The sequence below is a fragment of the Pinus tabuliformis genome, chromosome X (genome assembly GCF_031772625.1).
Source record: "Pinus tabuliformis cultivar Carrire ecotype Pingquan chromosome X, CPIR1, whole genome shotgun sequence".
In the NCBI taxonomy this organism is placed as follows: Eukaryota; Viridiplantae; Streptophyta; class Pinopsida; order Pinales; family Pinaceae; genus Pinus; species Pinus tabuliformis.
The window spans coordinates 972,082,922-972,110,549 of NC_142308.1; the positions used below are offsets into that span (position 1 = coordinate 972,082,922).

Consider the following 27,628-nt stretch of genomic DNA (forward strand, 5'->3'; position numbering starts at 1 on the left):
GTAAAGTCTGAAGTTACATGGTACAAAAAAACCGTGCTTTCTTAATCAAATTACAAGTGCAAAATTCTTGCATGATTACACTCTGAATTCCAACATATACAATTTATGCTTGACTATTGGATGGAGGCAAAAGTCCAAATTCTATAGTATTTTACATGTGCAAGGAAGTTTGAACCTATGGAAGTCATCTGTGATAGGATTATGAACTTGTAGAGATCATCTCTGACAGGGTTCCAAACCTGTGGAAGCAATTTATGACAGAACTCTGAACCTATGATTGGTACCTGTGACAGAAGTGCATATATTTCTAAGAGGACCGAACTTGAGGTAACACTCGTGCACAAAGATTTGAACTTGTGGTTGGCAGTTATGTTAGAGGCTTGTATTCTTTTGTGGCATACTTTTTTTGCTCATATAATCAAGTCTGAATTATAATGTTGTTAAAAGACTGCGTTGAAGGATCAACCTAATCACATAACCCTTTGAAGGATTAAATGATACTTAATTCATCTGAGTTTATGAAAGAATGACTAGGCGACAGTCCAGGGCTACACATATTTTTCGAAGATAGTGAAACCTGAAGCACTACTTCTATGTGACAAACATTTCTCTTGAAGCATATTCTTTTATGGTTAAAGAAGTCCCTGAAGCATGTTATTTCAGTGACATGTGGCATTCTAGTAGCATTACAAACACCCTAAAGAAGTTGTGATTTGGCACCGTATTCAAGGAAGATAGGTAAAGTTTCTCAAGGGACATGTATAAATATTAATTTCATTTCTCAAGAACTAGGCATAGATTTATGTTAGGTTCTTTTGCATCTATGTTGCATGCTCCTACGAAATCTCAGCTATCACATTACTAATATGTTATGAAGGAACCACTTTAGATGAGAATCAACAAGTAGTATGAACTATCAATCTTAGGAAAGAAATTGTTGACACTTGTGCTATGAAAGGGTCTTTACATAAGGAGTCGTGTCTTCTCTCTTGAGGACAAAGATACAATCAATATGATAAGTGCTTGGACCCTTTCCCTACACATAAAGACTAAATCAATGAACAAAATATCAAGAAACTCCACCTCATAAAAGGCTTGTCAATAACATTCCTAGGGTTTACAGCTAACACATTTGTATGTGTAGGATTTGAAATTTTGTAGTATGGTAGGATATTAAAGCATCTAGGGTTTGTAAACCCTAGCAAAGTTTTTTAAATAGAAAACCCTAGGGGCAAATTCTAGGATTGATCATTTCCACTGACAAAAGAAGCCCTGGTTCTTGGAAAATAAATAAATGACATCATGAGGATAATACAAGTAGTCCAAGATTAATAGGGAGCTGACTCTTCTCAAAAGATAAGTATTCTACATCTTTTTTACTAATATTGTTTTTATTGTCTTTAAGTTTTGGTTAGTCCCTTTGTTATGTAGTCTCTTCTTGGTTATACTTATTCTCCCATATTCTCCTCGTGAGGATTGTTGGAAAATGACTAAGGTGACATAATCTTTGAAGAATGATGGAAGGATAGACAAGAGGATTTTCTAGATCTAGTCTAGAAGGATAACCAAAGCACTGGAAAACTTGGAGTAAGCCTTGATAGAACATAGCAAATGACAGCATTAAAGAAAAGAAGGTTCTCCCAGTAAGAAGGAGAGGAACATGTTAGAATGATTGCATCAAATAGAAGAATTACTCCATATTCTTGAAGGAGCCTCGTGATAATAGAAGACCTTGAAATTTGAAAAGGAAGGGACCTCGAAGCAGAAGTTGACATGAAGGACTTGAGATTACATTGATTAAATTGGCAGTGTTGATGATTAGGAAAGATACTATTGATGATTGGGATCTGGTATGGTTTCCTATAAGAATATGAAGCAGGATTTTGTTGCACTGCGAAGGTAGAAGATATGGCAGTTGGTACAATCAATTGTGAAGCAGTTTTGACTCCATAAAATGTTTGATGGTCTATTTATCTTGTACTAATCAAATTTATTTGAAGATTATCTAAAATCTAGGAAGGTCGAAGCACTTTATGATTCGTAACTTGATGGAGCCGTGAAGCTACAAGTATATCTCCACTGATGAACAGGTATCCAATGCATTAATGAAGTTCATTTTCATGGAGTATTTTTTAGACATGCTTAGGCTTGTGGATATCTCCTCCTTCGTTGAGAGGGAGTGAGGATCTCCTCCCTAGTTAAGAAGGAATGAGGATGGACATTGTGTTCTCCAAGTGTCACGTACTATGGCCAGGACCAATTGTCGTAAGCCTAGTGCGTGGACACTAGTAGGGAGAAAGTTGGATTGGATAACCATGAGGGATGTACATTTTTGAGTCATGTATTGTGGTTGATTAGGATTAATATCCTAAGTTGAATATATGGACTTGGTAAAGATTGGTCCACAAGATGAACTTTTCCTTGAGATTAGGAAATGGTATTGTGAGGACATACCTTCGAAAAACCTAGGTGGGGTATGTGCATTGAGAGGCAGTGGTGTCCAATTTAATGGCTCCCAGCGTTGTGCTATGATCTAGTGGAGAGATAGAGCTTATTTTTCAAGGCCTTGGTATTTTGACAATGTTAGTTATGATGATGCTATCATCATTAGTGCTTATCAATCTAGATCATTTCTTATATGAGTTTTCAACTCGAGAATATCCTAATAAGTCATTATGAATACCTCCCTAGTTAAGAGGGAGTGTTGAAATTGTAACTAGGTTTGGTATTCATAATTGTCATTGTACTTGTATCGGTATGGTTTTTTTGTAAACTTTAAAATATATATATATATATTATTTTTATTTTTATTGTCAAGCATGTTTTTCATGCTTTATTTTGGTTAAAAGAAAAAGTAAAAGGGCATGCTTTTCGTGACCCTATGAAAAGAAGAATGTTTTAAAAATTGTAAATGTCATTTGTATCTCCAGTCTGCCAAGTTGGCCCTCCCAGTGGACAAGTCGGCCTACTTAAAGGACGTGACCCTTCACATGAAGAAACAACTATACAAGGTTCGTATACGCAGCGGAGTAATCTTCAGAATCCTTCGAAGACAAAGACATCCATTTTAGGGCAAGTAATTGTATATTGAATATTATATAAAGAATTGATGAAATGATTACAAATGAGGGTGAGGGCCTCCTTATATACCTAGGCATGTGCCCCTTCACAAACAAACATGTCCTTAGAACATGTCTCTTCAATATTAACTATTAATTAGTTTAATTATTAATTATGATTATTATTGTTTACATTATTTTATATTTTCTATATATTATATTCATAACATTGTCTTCCTCTTCAAAAAACTTTGTCCTCAAAGCTTACTGATAAAAGGGTTTGATCTCTTTCCTATTTCAAATATCTTCTTGTCTTAGAACTTTCATCTTTGTTGACACAAGACAATAAGATCCTCTGAGCAATAAACTAAATTGTCCGACTGAGAATAGATCTGACCATCCTGGATTAATTTTTTGTGAAATCTTCCAATCATTAGAATTTTGTAATGAATTGTTATCATAGGATTGGATTCTGCAAACTTCGGTATTCCTTGGAACATAGATTTGTTGTTTTCGTTCTGAATGGTTCAAATATGTAGACTGACTTAGTTGTATGCTCTTGTGATTTGGATGTCGATAAGGGGTTCTTATAGTTTGACGTTTCGTTAATTTGTTTGTGGTGATTTCTTGTTTTGTTGGGGTTATTTGATTTCTTTAAGGTTCAAAAATTACTTGATTATTTGTGAGATATTCACTTGATTTTTTTGTTGTTTGGATTGCAACTTTTGAGTATGTTTCCACTTCAATTGATTTATCCACTTCTTAAGTTATGATATTGACTGGATCGGTATTTGTTCATTTATCTTCGACTCGCACTGTTACGACTGAAGACTGCAATACTTCTTCTTGAGTAAGTTGCTCTAATTTGTCATTTAGTGACTTCTTGTCACTTTTATGCTTTTTTATTTGCCTAAGCAGGGCTTGGTTATGATTCCTTAGACGTAAAAGCTATTTTCTTTCTAAATAGTTGACTTTATTCTTAGTATATTTCTCATCTTTTAAATTTTTTATTTGTTCCAGTAACCTTTGATTAAGGGTTTTTAAACGCAAAATTTCTTCTTCCTTTTCTGATAGATTCTTGTTGAATTTATTCTCGAGACATTCATTTTATTCCTTTAATTTTTTTTTGAAATCTTTGGACTTCTTGACTTTCTCAAGTAATTTTTTATTATGGTCCCTTAGACGCAAAATTTCCTCGTCGTTTTCTATTAATTTTCGTTCCAATTTTGCAAGTTTTTCCTCTCATTTTGTCATTTGCACCAGTACATCATCTTGACATTCTTCTGCATTGAATAATTTTCCACATGTTGGACAACATAATTCGCAATTTTTATGAATCCATGGATATTCAATGTATGTTATACAAAACGGAGATTTAGTCCAAAATAATGATTGTTGTGTAGAACTCATCTTCTGTTCTTTTCTTGAATTCATATTTCCTTATAACTTCATACTTAAATTAAAAAAATCTTTTAAATTGAATTTTTCTTTCAATATTGATTTTTTTTTACAATTTCTCCTTTTATATTTTGACTTGAAATTTCCCTTTCCCTTGCTTATTTGGTTTCTTATTTATAATATTTTTATGATTTTTATATTTGGTTTCTTCTTTATATGATTTTTTTTATCTTTATATATATATATATATATATATATATATATATAATTCTTCTTTTCTTTTCAATTTTCTTTTAAGAAATCTATATTCTACTTTTTTTTAATGGCCAAAGATCTAACCGCAAAATGGAGAAACTCCGAAAACTATGTAGCAAAATGTTTGAATCTTGACAACAACAATGTTGACAAAAGTTTGATGGACAAAAGCCAAGTTGGGTCAAATTGTCGTTGTGCAACGATTGAGCGGCCAAAGGATCAAACAACTCTGATACCAATGTACTGAACAAATTTTGTATATTTCAAAGGATGCTCCGATATCAAATGAAATGAACAAAATTCGTATATGCAACGGAGTAATTTTTGGAATACTTTGAAGACAAAGACATCCATTATAGAGAAAGTAATTGTATATTGAATATTATATAAAGAATTGATGAGATAATTACAAATGAGGGTGAGGGTCTGCTTATATACCTAGGCAGGTGCCCCTTCACAAACGGACATGTCCTTAGAACATGTCTCTTTAATATTAACTATTAGTTAATTCAATCATTAATTATGATTATTATTGTTTACATTATTTTTATATTTTCTAAAAATTATATTCATAACAATTTTGGTTAAAAGAAAAAGTAGAGGGATTGTTTTCTGTGACCCTATGAAAAGAAGAAAATTTTGAATTTTGTAAATGTCATTTGTATCTCCAATCTGCCAAGTCGGCCCTCCCAGTAGACAATACAACCTACTTAAAGGATGTGGCCCTTCACATAAGAAACAACTATATATTGGCATGTTTACTCCACCATTTGACATACAATTTCAAATCCTCTGTTCAGAAGAAAAATGTGAGCTTTCTAAGGCAAAAGATTTCTGCAACACCTGAATTTTCTGAGGTAATATACTCCTGTGATGGTGATATGAACTTCATGTAATTATGCGAGCTTCTTGTGATGGTAATGCAAGTTTCCTGTAATGATGACATGAGCTTCCTGAGATGATGATGCAAACTTATTGTTGTGATTATACAAACTTTTTGTGGTGATAATACAAGCTCTCTATGACATCTTTTCTTCTGTGACATGCAAGTTATTTGGACCAAATCTTTGTACAAGAAGGCTACTATCTCTGATGATGCAAGCTACAAGAAGACAAAATTTAGAGGGCTCACTTGGTAGGGTTTAGAGGGTTGATTAGGCACTGGTTAGTTTGACTTGGATTTCTCTTGTTGATGAAAAATCTATAAGGATTGACGGGTTTTCCCCTTATGGGTTTTGCCCTGACCTTTGGCCTAATCTTTGGTGTCTCTTGGCTCTTGTGCACTATGATCTCTATTTTCTTATATTTGAATGGTAATTGTTTGATGAATAATAAAGAAAATGTCATAACACTAAGCATTTTTCACAAGTAATTATCATGTTAAAGAAATTCTCTCTTGCATTGGAATTTCAACAAAAAGTTGGAGTTAAAATGTAAATGAAAATATGGGAGGAGTTAAGGATCACTAGGGTGACATCCAGGATGATATCAATGCAGATAAAGAAGAAGATGCCATATAAAGATGTTTCCTTCAATAGTTTCCTCCAAAGTTGATAGTGTCTATAAAGATTAGTAAGATATCAACAGCATAATAAAAAAAAAAGCAATCAACAAGGATGAGTAATTTCTATAGTTTAGATAAAGAAACCCCTCCTAAGTTCACATAATAGTTGGCGATGCAACCTACCTTGGGATAAAAACTTAGAATAAGAACTACCTAAGCTGACCAAGATTTGATAAACGACTGGCCATCTTTATGTTGATTGTAAATTCTGTCAAAATATTCATAAATGAACTAGGCTGATAAATGACTGACCATCTTTATGCTAATTACATATTCTGGAATATTCCAAAAATCTAATGAAACATGAGCAAAGTCAAACAGTTGACTTTTCACATTTCCATCAAATTTCTGGAATATTCCAGAATCTGCAGTGAACATAAATATGGCCACTGGCCAGTCATTTATCAAGCCTAGTAATAGCTGACCACCTTGACTGGGATCTTAAATACAAGAAAATGTATTAAACAAGGATTTATGATGCCCAAAATACCCTTCATTGTCCCAAGGGCATAATGCTTGACAATTGGTTACCCAAGTTTTATAGACTACAAAATATACCTTATCTTGCAGTTGCAATGTCAAAATCATATATTATAACGAAGTAGTCATGTGTTTTACTCCATTTGTTTTACACCCAACGACAATGAAGGGAGATATTGTCTTAATAATCGAACCATGTGATTTTTAGGGTATGTAAACTCCTAGTTAAATTTTAATGCCCAATCTACACTCCACCTGAGTCCTTGGAAAAGGTAAACATCTACTGGTTAATACTAAAGGGTTTTTTCCTATTACAATGCTCTCTGTTTTGTCTATCACTTTTGGGTTCAAGGTAAGCCCCTCTCTACTTCTAGGGAAAACAGTGTCCTCCCCGCTTCTGTTTTTTATGTACTTAAATTATTGTATTAGTAATAAGAGGCCTTATTTTGGTTATCCTTGTTTCTTACAAATTTTCGGGGATCTTCTAGAATGTTTCTTACCATATTTTTACCGAGGAGCTACCATATTTTATGCTCTTAATTGGAGTATACAACTTTACTAGCTGAAGATGAGAACATGATCATACAGCATAATCAAACAGTAATTTCAATTGTTTTGCTGGCATTATACAAGGGATTCAAATTCATTGAAAACTGAATCAGAAGTTGGATAGCTAATAAATAGCTTCTCCCAACGGTTATCAGCAAGTTAATCATGTCAGGGAATACATAGCTGTACCTTATATTTAATTTATTTAAAAGAATTGTACAAAAGACGAAGAGTGTACCCTGGGCTCAATGTCAAATGCAAACATAGCCATGAACAGGATGGTTGCCAAGCAAACCAATGCATCTACATCAAGCTGTACTCCAATTTATGCAACAAAAAGGAAAAAACATGTGCAAGCCAAAGGAAATAATTCCAGTAATAAAATGGTACAGATCTTCATTTTTCTTTGAGTCTGTGTAAGCAACCTAACACGATATCATTTTGGAAATGCAACCTAATGAATCACAGTTCGAAGAGGTGCAGAACATGCCAATTGCAACTATTTTCTGATGGACCAATTCAAGGACCTCTAGACTTCCCAAAGCACAAACATCCCTGGGATTGGTCAACTGGAATCATTCCTCCACCTTTACTGACATCGATTGCTTCTAACAACCTTACGACTTCATCCATTTCTGGTCTCTTGTCACTATTTGCATCCCAGCACTTCTTCATCACATTTGCCAGGGAACTGGGGCAACACCTAGGGATTTCTGGGCGTAGATTCTGAAATTATGATGAAGAATATAATCAGTTTATCTATTTGACAGCAATAAATGCCTTAAAATATAGAACCACTAATAACCTCGAGTAGTGAATTTCAAGCCTGTAAACATTACCTGTCTAACAACTGCAGAAGTCAATTCTGCAAAACTGAGATCAGCGTACGGCATTTCACAGCAGTATATCTCCCATAAACAGATACCAAAACTGTAAACATCACACTTTCTGTTGTATGGCTTTCCATCAAGGACCTGCGACCATCAAGTTTTCATATTTAGTCATCTAAAAGTGGCTGGTGCAAGATACAAAATTGCTGTTATATTTTGATAAGACACTATTCTTTGTTACTGGAAATGATGCTTTATTGCTTACTTCAATAGCACAATACAACTAAGAGAAAATGCATGCATCAGTACAGAATGCAGTTAACTCGGGTAGTTAGTGCAATCAAAAGGTCAAGAAAAACGGATCACACTATTTCTAAAAAATGAGAATTAATGTTGTTAGATTGCTATACATAACTATTAAGCCAGTAATTTAAATAGAAAGAAAATAAATAAATATATATATATATATATATAATTGTGCTACAAAACCTTAATACCATGGCAATGAATGTATCAAGCATCACAAGGGTACTGATTCCAATTTCGATAAGACCTCGAGGCATACAGAGGTTAAGTCAGACTAATTGTTTTTCAGTGCATAGGGTGCACCCCACGTTCACTTGCCCCCAGTCTACCCAAGTCAAAATCATACTTAAAACATATACATTTATGTGAAATTATAGATAAAGTCCTTTACTAGGCAGAGTCTTCTAAAAGAACATTGTGGAGAATTATAAAAACATGCACCAGGATATGAATACATCTAACAGTCTATTGGATGTAACTCAAGTGGCTGTGGGAAAAGTTGTTACCCACCCCACCTGGGTTCAAATCCCACTTTCTGACATGTTTACTCTTAGTGAGCGAGTTGTTGAAGTGGTATAAATGATCTAACGGGTGTAACTCAAGTGGTTTTGAGGAAAGTTGTTACCCACCCCACCTGGGTTCAAATCCCACTTTCTGACATGTTTACTCTTAGTGAGCCAGTTGTTGAAGTGATATAAATGATCTAATTCATGAGTTGTTGACCTGGTCTATTGCCCTGAAAAATCTAGGGGAAAACCCTAGGTACCCTAATCCATTCTCAGGAGGGGAAGTGCCTGTGCAGTTTCCCCTGGGATATATCACCTGGATTTTAAAATAAAAGTACATTCAACAGCTATAATAATATACAATGATTTAAAAAATAAGACAATGTGTAGTTAATATAAGGAATACAATCACGAGACCCTAACAGAATATAACTGCAGGCGTGATAACTATTGAGCCACTCATAAAAATAATTGCTATTACTATGACTTTCCCTCCTAAAGAGAATAGATGAAAAACCCTAAATGTAATTAAAACTTAATCTTAGTAGGTGGGGTGGGTGTAATAACTATTGAGCCACTCATTAAAAAAATTGCTATTACTATGACTATCCCTCCTAAAGAGAATAGATGAAAAACCTAAATGCGATTAAAAAGTAATCTTAGTAGGTGTGCTCAGGAGAGATAAGGGGTATAGACATGACATCATTTCACAGTCCATATTTTTATAACAGCATGTGGTGTTATAATAATACATATGTTGCTATATATTTGTGAATTTGACTACAACAATGTTCTCAATATGTTCAGTATATCAAGTTTACATGATTACAATGCCATGCATATATACTTTTTCTTGCTATCGTATTGACAGTGTTGGTGACTTTTTGAAATTAATGGCTACAGTCTTATTATGCCCTGGCATCATTTTTATAACCAATCTTTGCTATGCAATAGATGTGGATACTTACTCCCCGGGCAGTTGTGTTCATATTTGTGAAGACATAACAAAGGTGCAAAATGTATGTATATGTGATTACAAAATTTAACTATGCCAAAGCCCACGGAAGGCATGGGCGCACAATGGCGATCAAGTTTATTTAAAAACAACAAACCTCATAGTGCGATCAACATGTACACAAGACAAACGGCCTCAAGGCCAACATAACGTATCAGGCACAGGGATGTGGTCTATGATATATCTTTTGACCTTGGCCTAGGCAAAAGGCATAGGCATGCAAAACATAAACATGTTGTGTAACTCAATGTGCCCCTGGCACTGGCTCACGCACCATAGAATTTGATTACAATGGTACTCCCGCAGCCATGAAAACGGAACTCAGACTTGTATCATCGCCTACTTGGTGTGCATCAAGCACATGCTTGATATACAGTTGGTAGCCTTTCCACAATCTACATGTAACACGACATGTTTAACCACATGAATTAAGTCGAAGTGCCCACACTAACGTGCCACAAGATGGTTTAAGAATGTGGGGTGGTGGCAGTTTCTGTTACAACTATTTGACATGGAGGTTAGCAATTAAGTCTGATCAACTTGTAATTTGTAATGCCAGTGGAGGCAATGGGTAAATCATACAGAGGATTGAGTGTAGTAAATAGAAAATGACATGAGTTAACTCCTCTGAAGCCTGAGGAGCGCGTCGGTATTTTGTTGAAATTCTATGGCAAGTGCAGTGGAATACAATTTTCTGCCAGATAATTACTTCCTAATGATTTTCAAACAATATTTTTATGCCACTGCTATCATTGAATAATTATACTCAGAAAATTTCAACAGCATATGCAACGGAACTAGTAAAAATCATAGAAAGACAGTGATGCACAATAGAGACGATAATTTTACCTCGGGAAACCCAACAATCTTTTAAGGAGATATTGTCTTTCAACAAGTTTTACAAATCAGAATTTGTCTAGAAATCTGTGCCAATAATCCAAGTCAAACCTGGTCAACAACAGCAAGTCAACATTGGTCAAACCAGCCAAAATACTCAGAAGTCAAACCTGGTCAACAACAGCAAGTCAACATTGGTCAAACCAGCCAAAATACTCAAAAGTCAATGCTGGTCAAAGTTCGACCCTGTGGTCAACCCTCAACCTTGCAATCAACAATCCACATGTGCAGTCGCGATCAACCCTGTGGTCAATTCGCATGTGTGATCAACTCTCAGCCATGGTCAAATATCGATCAAACAAATGCAGTCAACCTTCAGTCAAACTTTGTCAAGGCTGCAATCAACTTGGCTGGTCAAACTCGTCCAAAACTCGATCAAAGCTTCTTCACACGTGTGGCCAAGAGAGAGAATAAAATGAAAAAAAGATGATCTCTGCAACAGATTTCTCCTTTGCTGACTTTCTCCTCCACTAGAAAATATCAATGAGCTTGCTATGTTGATTGATTTGCCTCACACCTCTGTTTATTTATATAGAGCTCTAATGTGAGTGGACACCCATAAAGGTGGCTCTTCACCCCCTCAGTTATGGAGCCTACATGACAATTCAACAGTAGACTAGAATTATTAACCCCACTAATGGGTTAAAACCCTATTAGATAAACAATTCAATCCCACTCTATAAAATAGATCACTCCATCCACCCTAGAGGTAGCAATGTGAGTACCATGGGCCATTTACCCCTAGACAAATCAGCATGGCCCCATGGGTAAATGTATCAATCTCCACTAGTCAAATAAGCATGACCCCATGGGAGATGTTTGCCCCTAGGGCATTCGCCCTTGGCCAAATCAACAGGGCTTCTTTGGGTGAATGTATCATTCCCCCACTAGTCAAATCAGCATGACTACATGAAAGAATGTTTACCTAATGTTGCACTAATGATGAGCCTCTCTACCCTAGTAAGGAACAAATCATCAACATATAGCACCAAGATCAAAGGATCACCATCAACAACCATGAAAGTAAAGGTCAGGATGCATCACTCTTGGTGAAGCCCAAACTCATCAAGTATCCATTAATCCTGGAATACCATGCCCTGGGTGTCTGGTTGAGTTTGTACAAAGCCTTTTCCAATTTGTAGACATGGGACTCCTTCCCATGTACCTCAAAGCCCTGAGCTTGCTTTATGTACACTTTCTCCTCAATCACACCATTGAGGAATGTGATCTTTACATCCATCTTCTTCTTCTTCTTCTCACCCTTATCACTGGCATTGTCCTTTCCTTGGCCCTTCTTGCCTTTGGCTGTGCTACCTTTGCCTGCCAAGGCAAAGTTCTCCTCATCCTCTGTCTCTATTGAACTTCCAACTCTTGTCCCCCTTCGGATTTCTTCTTGGACACGGTCTTCCCACAGCCTTTCCCAATTGGGAAGATTCTCTCTACCACTGACTGCATCCTTGAAATTCTACCAAGACTTACGAAGTCTAAGTAGCATAAGACTCACAAGGTCATTGTCTGCTACAATCTTGCCCACTCCAGTTAGCTCATCCCAAACATTAATGAACTTGGAAAGGTATGTAATGATGGGTTCTCCTTTGCTCATCTAGATATTTCTTAACTTGTCCTTCAGGGCAAGCTTCCTGGCATCACTAGATCCCTGATACAACTCCAAGATGACTTTCCACATCTCGTTTGTTGCCTTCTTCCCATGGAGATGAGGGATAATATGGGCTTTAACCCCCTCAAGAATGGTCCTCCTAGCCTTGGTGTCATTCTTGCTATGTTGGATCAACTGTGGGGGATCTGTGGGTGGAACTGTCTAATTCTGCACAAATTCTAGCACCCCATTATCTTCCAACACTACTGAGATTTGCTCCCTCCATGAGCATAAGTTACAGACTCCCTCTAAATAGTGATCAGACCTTAGTCCTTGGAATAACATTCTGCTATCCAAAAGCTGCCCTTCAAAAACTCTAGCTCAAGCCTACTTGTTGATTTGCGCTCTTCACTAACTGGAAAATTTTGGTGTTGGTCTTTATGCAAAACTTTACTTTGATATCATGTTAATTTTCTTGAAACTCTGCAACTACTTAGATGAATCAATTGAAAACAAGGCAACTAAAAACTAAAACCAAATTCACTTTCACCAAGATACAAAGTTTCTTTACTTTCAACAAGCAGTGGAAAATAATAGAGATAAAAATACATTCACACAAAATTGACATGCTTGTTTTACCCAAGAAACCCAAAAGGGAAAACATGTATTCTTTGTTGTGGTATTTTATTAATTGTGCTTGAGCAAATGGATCTATTACAATTCACATTGCTACTGCAACCAACAATTTTTGTCTCTGAGAAAGTGCTAAGCTTCTCCTTGCTAATGTTATCTTCTACAATTGATCTTGTCCTACCTTGATCACTACTTGATCTCGACCATGCACACAATTTCTCCCCTACTGAATAGCCTTGACCTACTCTACAAATCCTGATCCCCTTGTTCCTATTTCCTTACGCACTTCAGGCCCCTAAATCCTTGTGCACTTGCTCATATTTCCTTGCACACTTAGGCCCCTATTTCCTTGTGCACTTGCTCCTCAATTATGCGCACTCCACAATAAAGAATTGATCTATGATCTTGTGCCTCCATCCTTCTCGTTATAGATAGAAATAGATGCATGCAGGAGGCCTAGTCAAATTTCAATTCACACTTGTGCCAGGTGTGTCCTTTGCTAGTTAATTGGAGCAAGTCCTAGTTAACTAGCTCGAGTTCCTCCTTCATTTACTCTAGTTGTGATTGTGAGTTAACTAAGAACTCAACTCGTACTCTCTCCAATTAACATTGGAGTCTTAACTCATTCTAACTCAACTTGTCATTTCCACCTTGTCCTATAGTCAAACTGAAGAAGACTCCAACTAATTGAAGCTCCAACACTACACATGCAAACTTGATGACCATTCTAGTAAATTGGTAATCAACCCATCATAAATAAAGTCTATCTCATGAACTTGCATTCATGCTAGAGAAAGACAAGTCGAGGTTTTCACTAGCTAAGGCACAAGCAAGAAAACCTTCCATCGCTAACAATAAGAGACAACAAAATATGATCTAATCATCATGACACTACAGAGTTGATGCCTCAAGGTTGGTTTCCTAGTAGTGTTGTTACTCTCAAACAATGCCACCAAAACATCATACACTTCTTTAGCAATCTTCAACTCAGCTAAGTGTGGAATCAAGTGGTCTTTTATGGAATCTATCAAGATTCGCTTAGCCTTGGCTCCATTCTTCTTATACCTGGATTTGTCATCAACTCCCACTAGCTCTAGAATGACTTCCTTTACATGATCCCAAAGCTCAGTTTCTTCCAAGACAAGGAGTATGCTGGTCTTTCAAAATCTGAAATTGGTGGCACCATCCAACCTGTCTTCTACTCTGAGACTTGGCACCATTTTGACAAGAGATCTAAAATCCAATCAAGTTGTTGAATACTATCTCTTAGGTAGACTTCAATGGCTAATCTTTCAACAAAGCTCTAATTCAATGTTGAAATTCTATGGCAAGTGTAGTAGAATACAATTTTCTGCCAGATAATTACTTCCTAATGATTTTCACACAATTTTTTTATACCACTCTTATCATTGAATAATTATACTTCGAAAACCTCAATAGCAAATGAAATGGAAATAGTAAAGATCATAAAAGACAACCATGCACAATAGAGACAATAATTTTAGCCTAAGAAACCCAACCTTGGGAGAAAACCTAGCAATTTTTTCTTAAGGAGAAATTGTCTTTCAATAAGGTTTACAAATCAAAATTTGTCTAGAAATTGTTGACACCTAATCCGAAACGGATGGGTGAACTGGACAGTCATCTAGAAGATGAACTGATCCGTTGTATTTATGTATATAAATATGAGTTAGCTAATGAATAAAACATCAGTTTTCTCTCCCGCTCATTCTGGAGTTACCCTGGCCTGACATGGTATCAGAGCACAGGTCCCAGAAATAGTAGTAACTCCTGTTGTCCTGAGAGCTGCTCAGTGCTGAGCGCTACTCTGCTCTCTGAGCGCATTGCCTGAGCGTTTGCCTGACACACCTCTGCTCCTCTGCTCCCTGGCGCACTAGCGCTGCATACGCTCTTTGCTCTCTATCCTGACAAATCTGCTCTCTATCCTGACAAATCTGCTCTCTGGAAGGGCGAAGAAGCGCCGGCAACTGAGGGCTTTGTTGTCCTCTCCGCCTCCACCTCCAAACGGCAGCACATTGCATGGGTTTGCGTTAATGTTTCTCTATCTGCACAGAGCTGCAAGAGAGATGTGTTAGTATTCGACTGCGAGCTGGACGACATCCATAATCCTTTTGAAACGGACGTGAGCCTCGGCTCCTCCCCCAAGATGTGCCATTGACTGCAAATTCGTAATTGCAATTCGAAGTCCGTCTTGGCTCTAGCCTTTTTATGTCAAATCGTTTTGCAAAGTTCGAGTTCTTTGAATGCGAAGTGGATTTAAGGCCCAATTTCTCTGAATTCGAAGTGAGTTGTTCTTGAATACCGAGACTGAGAGCGTGTAACCGCCGATACCCATAAGAGGTCGACCCGTCGAGCTCCTCGACTAGATGTTGATGCAAAAGGAAGCTGGCCCTTGCAAGAGAGGAGACCGGGCCGCCGCCACACCAGTCGAAGGCCAAGAAATCGTTTTGCAAAGTCCGACTTCTTTTGCGGAGTCTCTTCGAATTCTCCAGAATGCTGATTCACTTACGGGCTGATACCATGATTTTTTTTTGTGATCTATAGGCGACCCAAAACGTGTAATGACTGTATTTTGTCCATATTGTGCAGAGTAGAGGCAACATTACGGTTTTTTCAAGATAATTATTTGACCGTTTTGATTTTATGAGAATCACCAGGCGCAAGATCTTGGCAGAGATTGTAGGCAAATGAAGGATATTTTTGGGACCGAAGTCCTCCATCTCCATCGTTATGAAGCCTGAAGCCGATGCCACCTCTGTCTACACCTCAAATATTTCCCCATCGCACCTCTGTATGGTATGGTAGCTGGTTTGTGCAGTTTGATTATGCATATAACCAAATGATTTGCGCAGTTTGATTATGCAGTGTAATTGCGCAGTTTGTTTATGCATATAACCATATGACTTTAACTGATTCATCTCAAAAGTTTGAGAATGACAAGAAAGATGATTTTAATGGCGGTATAATGTTGTTCTGTCGATATGTATTTATGATGGCAGATTTAAGTATTGTGTTGTAAGCAGTTTTCAAAGGGGTTATATAAGCAGTTTTCAAAAGCATTCAAAGTCATATCAGTTAGAACATTTTATATATCAGAGCAGTTGTGGAGGTGATATAGTGATATTGCACAGTTTTTTATTTTTGGTAATGCTGTATTGAAGCATAAAGTGATATAATATTTCAATGAAATTCTGATGCCTTCTGTCACACATTAGAGGGATTTGTAGAAAATATAGTGCATAAGGTTGTAAGGAAGTTTTTTTTTATCAAGCAAAAGTATTTTTTTACAGAATGCATTCAATCATCTCTATGGTCAGAATAGTTCTCACTGGAAAGGAGAACTATTCTGAATGGTCTCGGATGGTAAAACACACCCTCATCTACAATGAGTTGTGGAAGGGAGTGTGTGTCGGAGAAGAAGACAAAGACCCTGTGCAGCCTACATCAGACAAAGAACTCGCCATTTGGGAAAACAAGAACAGCAAAGCCTATGCATTGATCGCAGCATCTGTAAATGAGGAAGTAAGTCGTCATATTTCATCCTATTCCACTGCCTTTGAAGCTTTACAAAAGCTGAAAGAACTCTATGATACACATTCTGCACTTGAAGTTGTTCAGCTCATGATTAAACTCTTCACTCTTGAACTGAAAAATAATGATCCTCTTGCTCTTGCATCTGAAATAAAGTCTATAATGCATGATATTAAATCCACTAAGGTTCAGCTGGATATCTCTCTTATTGCCTTTCTCAACGCACTCTATCCTACCTACTCTAATTATCTTGAGTCTTTACAAGCAAATGGAAATCTTAAAGATATAACCTTTGACTCTCTTGTGAAAAAGTTTGTTGAAAGAGAGAAAGCCTTTGGAAAGAAAACAGTCCCTGAATCTTCCGAAGAGACTGTTTGCCTTGCTCATAAAGAAAAGCATCCTGCTCAAGATTCTACAAGAGGAAGAGGTGGTCGAAGAGGAAGAGGAAGATACTTCAGAGGCAGGGGGGGCAGACATCCTCAAGCAGAAAAGGCAGATCTGCATTGCATTCGCTGCAAACGAAATGGATCACATGATGCTTCTACATGCAAGCTACCATGGGACAAGGTTGAGCAGAGAAGAAACCAGCAGAAAGGTAAAACTGATGACACAGACAAAGGTAAAGCACCTGAATCCGCTCACTATATTGAGGCACAATGTAACATTGGAGTAAATGAAGACTTGTTTAATGCTTCACTTGCTTCTTCGAAAAATGACTGGTTGCTTGATTCAGGAGCAACCTGTCATATGACTCATAGGAAAGATTTTTTTGAAGACTTCACTGACAATGTTGATGGAGCAGTATACTTTGCAGATCAGTCAAAAATCAAGCCATCAGGGCTTGGCACAGTCAGGCTTAAACTGCCTGGTCTTCCAGACTTTCTTCTGGACCATGTTCTATATCTCCCACAGCTCAAGAGAAACTTGATGTCCCTGGTCCACATCCGCCAGCAAGGTCACTCCATTCATATGTTTGATGGAAAGCTTGAGGTAAGAGAGGCATCTGACCATTCACTTGTCATGAGGGGTATAGAAGAAGAAAGACTTCTTAAACTGCAAGGAACCTCTGCTCATGCACAACATTTTTCATATATTTCTCATCATGAAGAAGGTACACTTCCATCAAGTTTATTATGGCATGCTAGATTTGGACATTTAAACTATGATAGTCTCCGCTTGTTGAAGAAAAATGGTGTTGCTAGTTTGCCTACAATTCCTAGAAAACATAAGCAATGTGATGCTTGCATTCTAGGAAAGCATAGCAAACAGTCTTTTCATGATTCACATTCAAGAGCACATAGGAAGCTTGAACTCATTCATTCAGATTTATGTGGTCCAATGCCTGTTTCTTCTGCAAATGGAAATAAATATATCATGACATTTATTGATGATTACACCAGAATGTGTTGGGTTTATTTATTGAAGAACAAATCTGATGCTTTTCAAACATTCAAGAATTTTCATAAATGGATTGAAAATGATGCACAATCTCATATTGGGTCTATTCGCACTGATAATGGAAAAGAATATACATCAAATGAATTTGAACACTATCTTCGCCAACATGGGATTAAACATCAAACAACTGTGCCTTATAATCCTCAACAGAATGGTGTAGCTGAAAGAATGAACAGAATAATTTTGAATATGGTACGATCCATGCTTTTCTTCAAAAATGTAAAGACAATGTTTTGGGCTGACGCTGTTCTATGTGCTGCATATATAAAGAATAGATGTCCATCTAGTGCTATAAGAAACAAGACTCCTTATGAATTGTGGTATGGACATGTTCCTTCGGTAAAACATCTCAGGATCTTTGGTTCCACGTGTTATGCTTTAATACCAAAGGTACATAGAAACAAACTTGGTGCTAGAAGTCGTAAGTGTATCTTCCTGGGGTATTCAAAGTTCAAACACATCTAAAGCATACAGCCTCTATGATGAAATAAATAAAAAGTTTGTTTTATCTAGAGATGTCATTTTTCTTGAATCATCCAAATCTGACAGTGTTGTTGAGCGGCAACTTGATCGCTTGGATAGATTCACAAAACCGAAATCATTTCAAGAGTTTGATAATCAGATTCCACATCTTGAAGGGGGGATTCCTATATTAGATCAACATGTGGAATCTTCTTCTGAAGAACAATCTCCCCTGCATGACACTCCAACAACGGATGATGCTTAAGTGATGTAATTGATAGAATTGGGAGACTCAATCTTGATTCAGACCCAACTCAATCAACAGAGCAGCCTGGACCATCTCAGAAAGGTCCCCCAAAGTGGCTGACAAAGACACTTGAAAGTGTTCATCCTGATGAAATTGGAAAAACAGGAACCAGAAATACAAACCGACAAGATGGAGGTGATGTAGATAACTCTAATTCACCTGTTGATATGGATGTTACTTATGATTGTGAATTGAACTTGTCTACAGATTTTGAACCAACTTCCTTCAAAGAAGTTGCTTCTCATGATGAATGGAAAGAAGCAATGCAGAAGGAGTATGATGCCCTCATAAAGAATGGCACTTGGAAGCTGGTTGATCCTCCATTTGGAACCAAACCAATTGGCTGCAAGTGGGTCTACAAGAACAAGTACAAAGTTGATGGCTCACTTGACAAGCACAAAGCTAGGCTTGTGGCAAAAGGCTTTGCACAGAAGGAAGGGGTCGATTATGAGGAAACTTTTGCCCCCACGGCAAAATGGGCAACCATCCGGACACTCTTTGCACTAGCTGCTCAGAACGGTTGGAAAGTCCATCAAATGGATGTAAAAACTGCATTCTTGAATGGAGATCTAAAAGATAATGTTTTTATGTCCCAGCCTGAAGGATTTGCTGTGAAAGGACATGAACACAAAGTATGCAAACTTGTGAAGTCCTTGTATGGCCTCAAACAAGCACCACGAGCCTGGTATGAAAAACTAACTGAGCATCTTCTGAAACTCAACTTCAATCATTTTGATCTTGACGATGCAACTTTATTTGTCAAGAAAGTTGGCAAAACAGTTGTATATCTTGTGGTATATGTAGATGATCTTTTAATGACAGGGAACAATGAAAGCTATATTGCATCCATAAAGAAAGAATTAGGAAAAAAATTTGAAATGACTGATTTGGGCTATGTTCATTACTATCTTGGCATTGAAGTAACCCAACATCCAAAGTCCATATTTCTTTCTCAAAAGAAATACATTGGAGATTTGTTAAACAGATTTGGCATGACAGAGTGCAATCCCCTTTCTACTCCAATGGAACAAAACTTGAAGCTCACATCTATTGAAGGAAAGGAATTTGAGGATGCAACAAAGTATAGACAGCTTGTAGGAAGTCTCATCTACCTCACTACTACCAGACCAGACATTTCATTTGTTGTTGGAATCCTCTCCAGGTTTATGCAAAAGCCTTGTGAGGGACATTGGTCTGCTGCAAAAAGAGTTCTAAGGTACTTGAAGGGAACTCAAGACCTTGGAATCAAGTATACACAGGTGGACGACTTCAACTTGATTGGATACTCTGATTCAGACTTCGATGGAGACAAAGAAACTGGGGTATCTACTCCAGGATATGCTATGAGTCTTGGATCAGGAGCTGTCTCCTGGAGATCACGCAAACAATCAGTACCAGCAGATTCCACAACAGAAGCAGAATATGTGGCAGCAGCTGAAGCAACGAAAGAAATTGTGTGGCTCAGGAAAATTCTTGAAGATTTGCAGGTAAAACAAATACAATCAACTCCACTCATGATTGATAACACCTCTGCAATAAAGTTGGCCAAGAACCCAAAGTTCCATGATCGTACTAAGCACATCAATACTAAATATCATCTCATCCGACATCATGTTGAGGCCAAAACAATCCATCTCTGTCATTGTTCCACAAACGAGAAAATTGCAGACATCTTCACCAAAGCGCTTGGAAGAGAAAAGCTTGAAAGATTCAGAACGATGCTTGGACTCACCAACATCCCTTCAGATTAAGGGGGGAATGTGGACACCTAATCCGAAACGGATGGGTGAACTGGACAGTCATCTAGAAGATGAACTGATCCGTTGTATTTATGTATATAAATATGAGTTAGCTAATGAATAAAACATCAGTTTTCTCTCCCGCTCATTCTGGAGTTACCCTGGCCTGACAGAAATTTGTGCCAATAATCCAAGTCAAATACCAGTGAAACCTAGTCAACAGTGGCAAGTCAACACTGAGCAAACTAGCCAAAATACTCAAAAGTCAATGCTAGTCAAACTTCAACACTATGGTCAAACCAACAATCTACAGTCAACAATCAGCATGTGCAACTGTGATCAATTCTCATGTGCGATCAATTGTCGCCCTAATCAAATCTCGATCAAACAAAAGCGATCAACCCTCAATCAAACTCGGTCAATACTGTAGTCAACTTGCCTAGTCAAACTCGTCCAAAACTTGGTCAAAGCTTCTTCACACATGTGGCCAAGAGAAAGAGATAGAAATGAAGAAAAGATGATCTCCAAAATAGATTTCTCCTTTGCTAACTTTCTCCTCCACTAGAAAAGATCAATGAGCTTGCTATGTTGATTGATTTGCCTCTCACATGTCTATCTATTTATATAGAGCTCTAATGTGAGTGGACACCCATAGAGGTGGCTCTTCACCCCCTCACTTATGGAGCCTACATGACAACTCAACATTAGACTAGAATTGTTAACCCCACTAATGGGTAAAAACCCCATTAGATAAACAATTCAAACCCGCTCTATAAAATAGATCACTCCACCATAGAGCTAGAAATGTGAGTATCATGGGTCTTTTACTCCTAGCCAAATTAGCATGGCCCCATGGGTAAATGTATCAATCTCCCCTACTCAAATCAACATGACCCCATGGGAGATGTCTGCCCCTGGGCCATTCACCCTTGGCCAAATTAACATGGCCCAGCCAAATCAGCATGGCTTCTTTGGGTGAATGTATCATTCCCCCACTAGTCAAATCAGCGTCACCCCGTGGGAGAATGTATGCTTGATTTTGCGAAAACATCAACAACAATGAAAGTAAAGCATTTAAGAAAAAAGTTGTAATTTACTCCTGCACATTTCAATTCTTGAGAGGAAAATCAAGCTCAAAACCTTCCTTGGTGCCCACAACGGCAAGAGGAAATCGCTGCAACCTATTTGAAGAGAAACACATTTGTAAGAAGTATGTTTTCAAGCTTCTATGCAAGTTAGGATTTTGTTCGACCTATTAAATGTTGATTTCGAGTAGCATCAGATGTGCTCTAGCCACGAAATTTGGTGGAGAGGTTGGGGCACATGAGATCTCCAATATCCAGAAAGGGTTTGGGCAGATTCTAAACAGTTCAGCAGATATTAAAATAATTAATATTTTTAATGGAGTCCCTAAGTCTAAACTTAGGGAAAATAAAATATTAATGTGGATTAATATGAAACTGTGTTAAAATGGTCCAAAAGACCTGGATCAAGCCAGATCTAATCTTAGCCGTTGATTAGGGACTTAATCTCGGTTGTTGATATGTCAACAGGAAAAGTATAAGAGGAGGCTTGAGGGTCACTTAGAGAATACACAAAGAGATCAAGATTTCGACTTTCTGGGGTTGGGTTTGCTGAGAAAGTTGAGAAAGTGATCTAGAATTGCCGCTGAAAAGTAGTGAATACAGAAGCAGAGAGGCAGAGACAGTGCCGGGAGAATCAACACAGCAGACGGGAACGCTGACGCAGAGGGTAGAAGTCGAAACTGCCGAGAACAGCCGGAACTGCCGGAACAACTGGGAAATTTGACGCAGAAGGCAGAAGTCGAAACTGTCAGAACAGCCAGGAAAGCTGACGCAGAGGGCAAAAGCCGAAACTGCTGGAGCAATTGGAAAGCTGACGCAGAGGGCAGAAGCCAAAACTATCGAGAACAGCTGGAACTGTCGAGAAAGTTGACGCAGAGGGCAGAAGCCGAAACTGCCAGGAAAGCTAACACAGAGGGCAGAAGAGGCTGACACTGGGGTTTTTCGTGGGGTAGATTGGAGCTAAGGAGTTGCCGGAGTGTTTATCCGGGGTTTCAGCCGGAGCATCTATCTCCGAAGGATAGGTACTACTGTCGAGATTATTCTCTATTGGTGAGCCAGTTTTGGCACCCAGATTGTATTCAAAAACTACATAATAATAAAACCCTCATATAGCTGCATCGGTTTTCCCGCATTGGGTTTTTATGGGGACATTGGTCCAAAAACAACGGTGTCACTTGTGCGCTTGTTTTGTTTCCTTCAATTGATGATCTGTAATGTGTTGAGCATGTACTTGTATTTATTTCCAGTATTTACATGGTAAATAACTTGTTAATTAACAGAACAAGTAGGTAGGAATAAATCAGAAAGTATATGAAGGGTTTCTAATGGGTCAGACTTAGAAATTCCGACATGGTATCAGAGCGTGGTTGTAGATCATAGGAGAACTGAAGACATCAGTCGAGCAGAGAAACAGTAGCAGAAATCAGCGGTCCCAAGTGACAGAGCTGATCCTTGCAGAAGGCAACAGAAGGAGGAGTGACGCAGAGTGACTGCGTCATCATTCTGGGCCAGAGAAAGACAACGCAGAGGCTAAGGGAGGCAGAATCAGGCTCACGCAGAGGCCAGGAGGCTGACGCAGTTCGCTGGGGGAGCTGATTTTCCGGTGCCGAGATTGCGCAGAGCCAAGTGGCTTAATCCTTTAGTTATTGAGGTTTAGAAGGCTGTCAGAATATTGCAGAGTGGAGCTGGTGAGGTACTGTAGTCAGAACAGTACCTGACAGAGCAAGGCCAAGAGGAGGGAGTTGCTACCGAGGGTTTCTAACCGAGGAACCTGGATTAGTGGGGCAGTTGCACAAGACGATCAGAGTAGAGGGCATCTCGACAGCGACAGAAGGATTTCCAGGAGGGAAATCAGGACTTAGAGGGAGTCCAAAAGAGAACTTCCAGACAGGAAGTAGAGACTCGGAGGAGTCGAACAGAGAACTTCGAGGAGGGAAGTAGAAGAGCATCATGGCACTACACGGAGTAAGAGACCAAGATAGACTAGACGGAGCGTCGAACTTCACAGTCTGGAAGGCCAGAATCTTATCCGTACTTGACAGAAATCATGTCAAGAACTTCGCCTTAAAAGTTATAGCTATCCCAGTCGAACCCAATGATAACGACAAGTACGAGGAGGCAATGGCGAGGGCCAAGAGCATCATCCTTGACGGGGTCAAGGACCATGTAGTACCACACATTACCGAGAAGGAAACGGCATATGAGATGTGGGAGGCCCTCAAGAAATTGTACCAACATACTTCTGTGCAGAGAAGAATGTTACTTGAGAATCAGTTGAGGTCGTATCAGATGAAGATGGGAGAACCAATCGACACCTTCCTCAGAGGACTGAATGAGATCCGAGATCAGTTGACTGCTATAGAAGCCACGCCGGATCAGGGGTTGATGGTGAGGATGGCCCTGAATGCAGTCTCAGAAGACTGGGAGGTATTTGTCCAGAGTATATTGGGCAGAGGGACACTTCCACCTTGGGATGAGATGTGGGCAGCTCTTCGCCAGGAAGAGATCAGATGGCAGTCTAAGACAGGTAGCAGCAGCAAGGGGATCAAAGTCAAGCAGAGGAGAAAGATGTTGCCTTAGCATCTGAGGGAAAGCAGGAAAAGCAAAAGAAGAAGGATCTCTCCAAGATCAAGTGCTTCCACTGTGGGGAGCTGGGTCATTATGCGACCCAGTGTCCAAGGAAGAAGAGTAAGAAAGAGTCTTCCGAGACTAAGGCAGTGCCAGCACGGGCAAAGAAGGAAGTTTTGACAGATGATGATTGTGCCATGAGTGCACGCGCACCACTTGAGAGGAAGTGGGGAGATATCGAGCTATAGTCAGGCAAACTACAGGCAATGAGGGGCAGGATCCTCGAGGTACCCAACCTCTTGGATTAGACCTTGCTACAAGAGCCCCGAAGAGGAGTAGCAGGACTAACTGAGTCTAGTAGAGACGGATGCGGATGAAGTGGCAGAGAGAGCTATATTGCATGAGTCTTGAGACAGTGCGAGGCTAGCAGGCTACAATAGTGCGAGAGGCACAGGAGTGTTGCACCAGTGCAGGATGGCACAAAAAGGTGTGCAATGTTGCGAGATGCGGGGAGTTGTTGCAGCAGCGCAAAGGTCAGAGAGGGAGCATTTGTCAACGGTAGAGGGAGCTTTAGCATCAATGAGTGTCCCTAGCCCAACAGAGAGGTCAGTTGGAAGATCAGTTACTTACTTCTCGGTAACTGAGTTGCAGTGCAACAATGGGCAGCACGATGCAACATGATGAGAGGAGGTGCAGTGCGGATGTAGTGTTGGAGAAAGGACCAACAACAGCACGGATGCAGATAGAGTTGTCATACAGATGCAACAGTGGTAGTGGCAGAACCACGGGCAGCAGTACAAGATACAACAGTGCAGAGGATGGTGGGCAGTAGGCCTAGCATCAACACAGGAACCGATGTTGGATAATCAGAGTAATACTAAGTGAGGAGTATTGCTAGAGCACAATCCTCGCTAAGAGGGAGTGTTGATTTCGGGTAGCATTGGATGTGCTCTAGCCACGAAATTTGGTGGAGAGGTTGGGGCACATGATATCTCCAATACCCAGAAAGGGTTTGGGCAAATTCTAGATAGTTTAGGAGATATTAAAATACTTAATATTTTTAATGGAGTCCCTAAGTCTAAACTTAGGGAAAATAAAATATTAATGTGGATTAATATGAAACTGTGTTAGAATGGTCCAAAAGACATGGATCAAGCCAGATCTAATCTTAGCCGTGGATTAAGGACTTAATCTTGGTCGTTGATATGTCAACAGGAAAAGTATAAGAGGAGGCTTGAGGGTCACTTGGAGAATACACCAAGAAATCAAGATTTCGACTTTATGGGGCTGGGTTTGCGGAGAAAGTTGGGAGAGTGATCTAGAGCTGTAGTTGAGGGGCAGTGAATACAGAAGCAGAGAGGCAGAGATAGTGTCGGGAAAATCAGCGCGGCAGCCGGGAAAGCTGACGCAGAGGGCAGAAGCCAGAACTGCCGAGAACAGCCAGAACTGTTGGGAACAACCAGCACTGCCGAGAAAGTTGACGCATAGGGCAGAAGCTGGAACTGCCAGGAACAGCCAAAACTGCCGGAACTGTCGGAACTACAGGGAAAGCTGACGCAGAGGGCAGAAGAGGCTGACACAGTGCTTAGAGGTTGACACTGGGGTTTTTCATGGAGCAAATTGGAGCTGAGGAGTTGCCGGAGTGTTTATCCGGGGATTCAACTGGAGCATCTGTCTCCGAAGGAGAGGTACTACTGCCGAGATTATTCTCTGTTGGGTGAGCCAGTTTTGGCACCCAGATTGTCAACTCATACTCTGGTTTTGAAGACAGTTTTAAATATGTGAAGCTTGTCGCTCTTCTTCTCCATTTTGATGATTCTTCTCTCAACGCTGTTCTAATGATGCTCTGCTTACACAATTATACACCAAGCATAACATCGTGACAGTACCCCACCTTCCATCATGGCTGAGTGTGACTCCACGTAAGCCCTCATATGATTGAATGACATGATGTTTGTGTTTGGCCATCTCAGCAACATACCAAGTTCGTTGAAAGAACCCTCTAGTTTTCGTATATAGTGTAGATATATCCCAACCCTGCCAAAAATCAAAGGGGAATGTTCTCGATTGGTTATGTAAAAAAAAATATTTCTTTTACAACTTGGCCACTCACTATGTGATTTCATGGAGTCAACAAAACCCCAGCGTCACTTGACCCGCGTACCTATTTCATGTTGATAGGTCACTTGGGCCCAAGCATGCAATGATCTTTCTTCTCCCACCTCAGTCCTGTTCGATGTGATTCCTTTACTCTGTCAACGAGGGTAGCATCATTCCCCCTCTACAAGCTCGCCCCTACCTTACATTGTTGTGCTTGGAGCCAGAACCCCAACATACCCATCATGTAAATATTTATGGATACGCTCATTCACCTTAGCTTCTCCTCTGCTGTTAATTTTAGGCAACAATGGTATGTTCTATGCTTTAGAGCAATTTTACTTCAATTTCTTTATTAGCATAGTATTAATATTCAGATTAGCAATCACATCAACATGATAGTAAAATGCAGATAGAACATAAACATAAACAATAGAAGACAAGCCAAGACAAAAGGACACAAGATGTGGCACCAACCAGGGACAAACCCCAATGTGAGGAAACCCTTGATCAAATCTTCTTTTAGTCTTCAATAGTTCAGTAGAGAGATAGTACAATTTACAAATCTGATAATTTATAACAACAGCAAAAGATCCCTAACCAGAAAAGCCGATGCTGGTCAACAGGGCATATTTGACCCTCAGCAAATCGGTCAACTTCAGTCAACTTCGACCACCTGAAATTTCGCTCCCCTGAAATTTCGGACGTGGAGAGAGGCCCATAAATCCGTACCCAATCAATGAGGAGAGAGAGAGCGAGAAGTGTGAAGATGAGGGTGTCCAAATGAGGTTAAGTCACCTTCTACTTATATGCAACATTGAGGATGAATAGACGCGATTGTTGGGCTTCTGAGCCTACATAAGTTTGTTGGCCGACCTTGACAATTTGACCATAATCAAAATAAATTCATAACTTCATTTGTACATGTCAGAATCAGATGATCTTTAGATCAATCCTACACTCTCAGAGAGAGGAATCCAAGAAAAATATCAATTGTCATAAATAACTTAATAAGATGACCCATGTGGAATTTGGCCCTAGTTGCCAATTTTAATACTCCCTCTCAACTAGGGAGAACTCGATCTGCAAATCCATCTGCCAATCTGTACTATCTCTGCCAACAATGCACTGCTCTGTTAACTATGAAGAAGAAGTGATCGAGAACGTATCATACCATTCTCTACTGACCCGAAGTCAGTCCCAAAAAGAGAGTGTCTCATACCACTCTTACTGACCCGAAGTCAGTTCCAATCAAAAGAGAGTGTCTCATA

The 27,628-nt window shown here is 39.1% G+C and overlaps 1 protein-coding gene across 2 annotated transcripts in view; it reads right to left on the reverse strand.

Annotated features, from left to right (window-relative positions):
- Positions 1-7,471: 7,471 nt before the first annotated feature.
- Positions 7,472-27,628, reverse strand: part of LOC149142967 (serine/threonine-protein kinase 54-like) — a 28,652-nt gene continuing 8,495 nt past the window's right edge. For both annotated transcript variants that reach the window (XM_089450185.1, XM_089450184.1), the window contains 2 exons: positions 8,145-8,279; positions 7,472-8,031 (listed from right to left, as the gene is read on the reverse strand). In XM_089450185.1, coding sequence (XP_089306311.1) covers positions 7,825-8,031; positions 8,145-8,279 — 342 coding nt within the window. In that variant the 3' untranslated portion in view covers positions 7,472-7,824. The remainder of the gene's footprint in view (positions 8,032-8,144; positions 8,280-27,628) is intronic.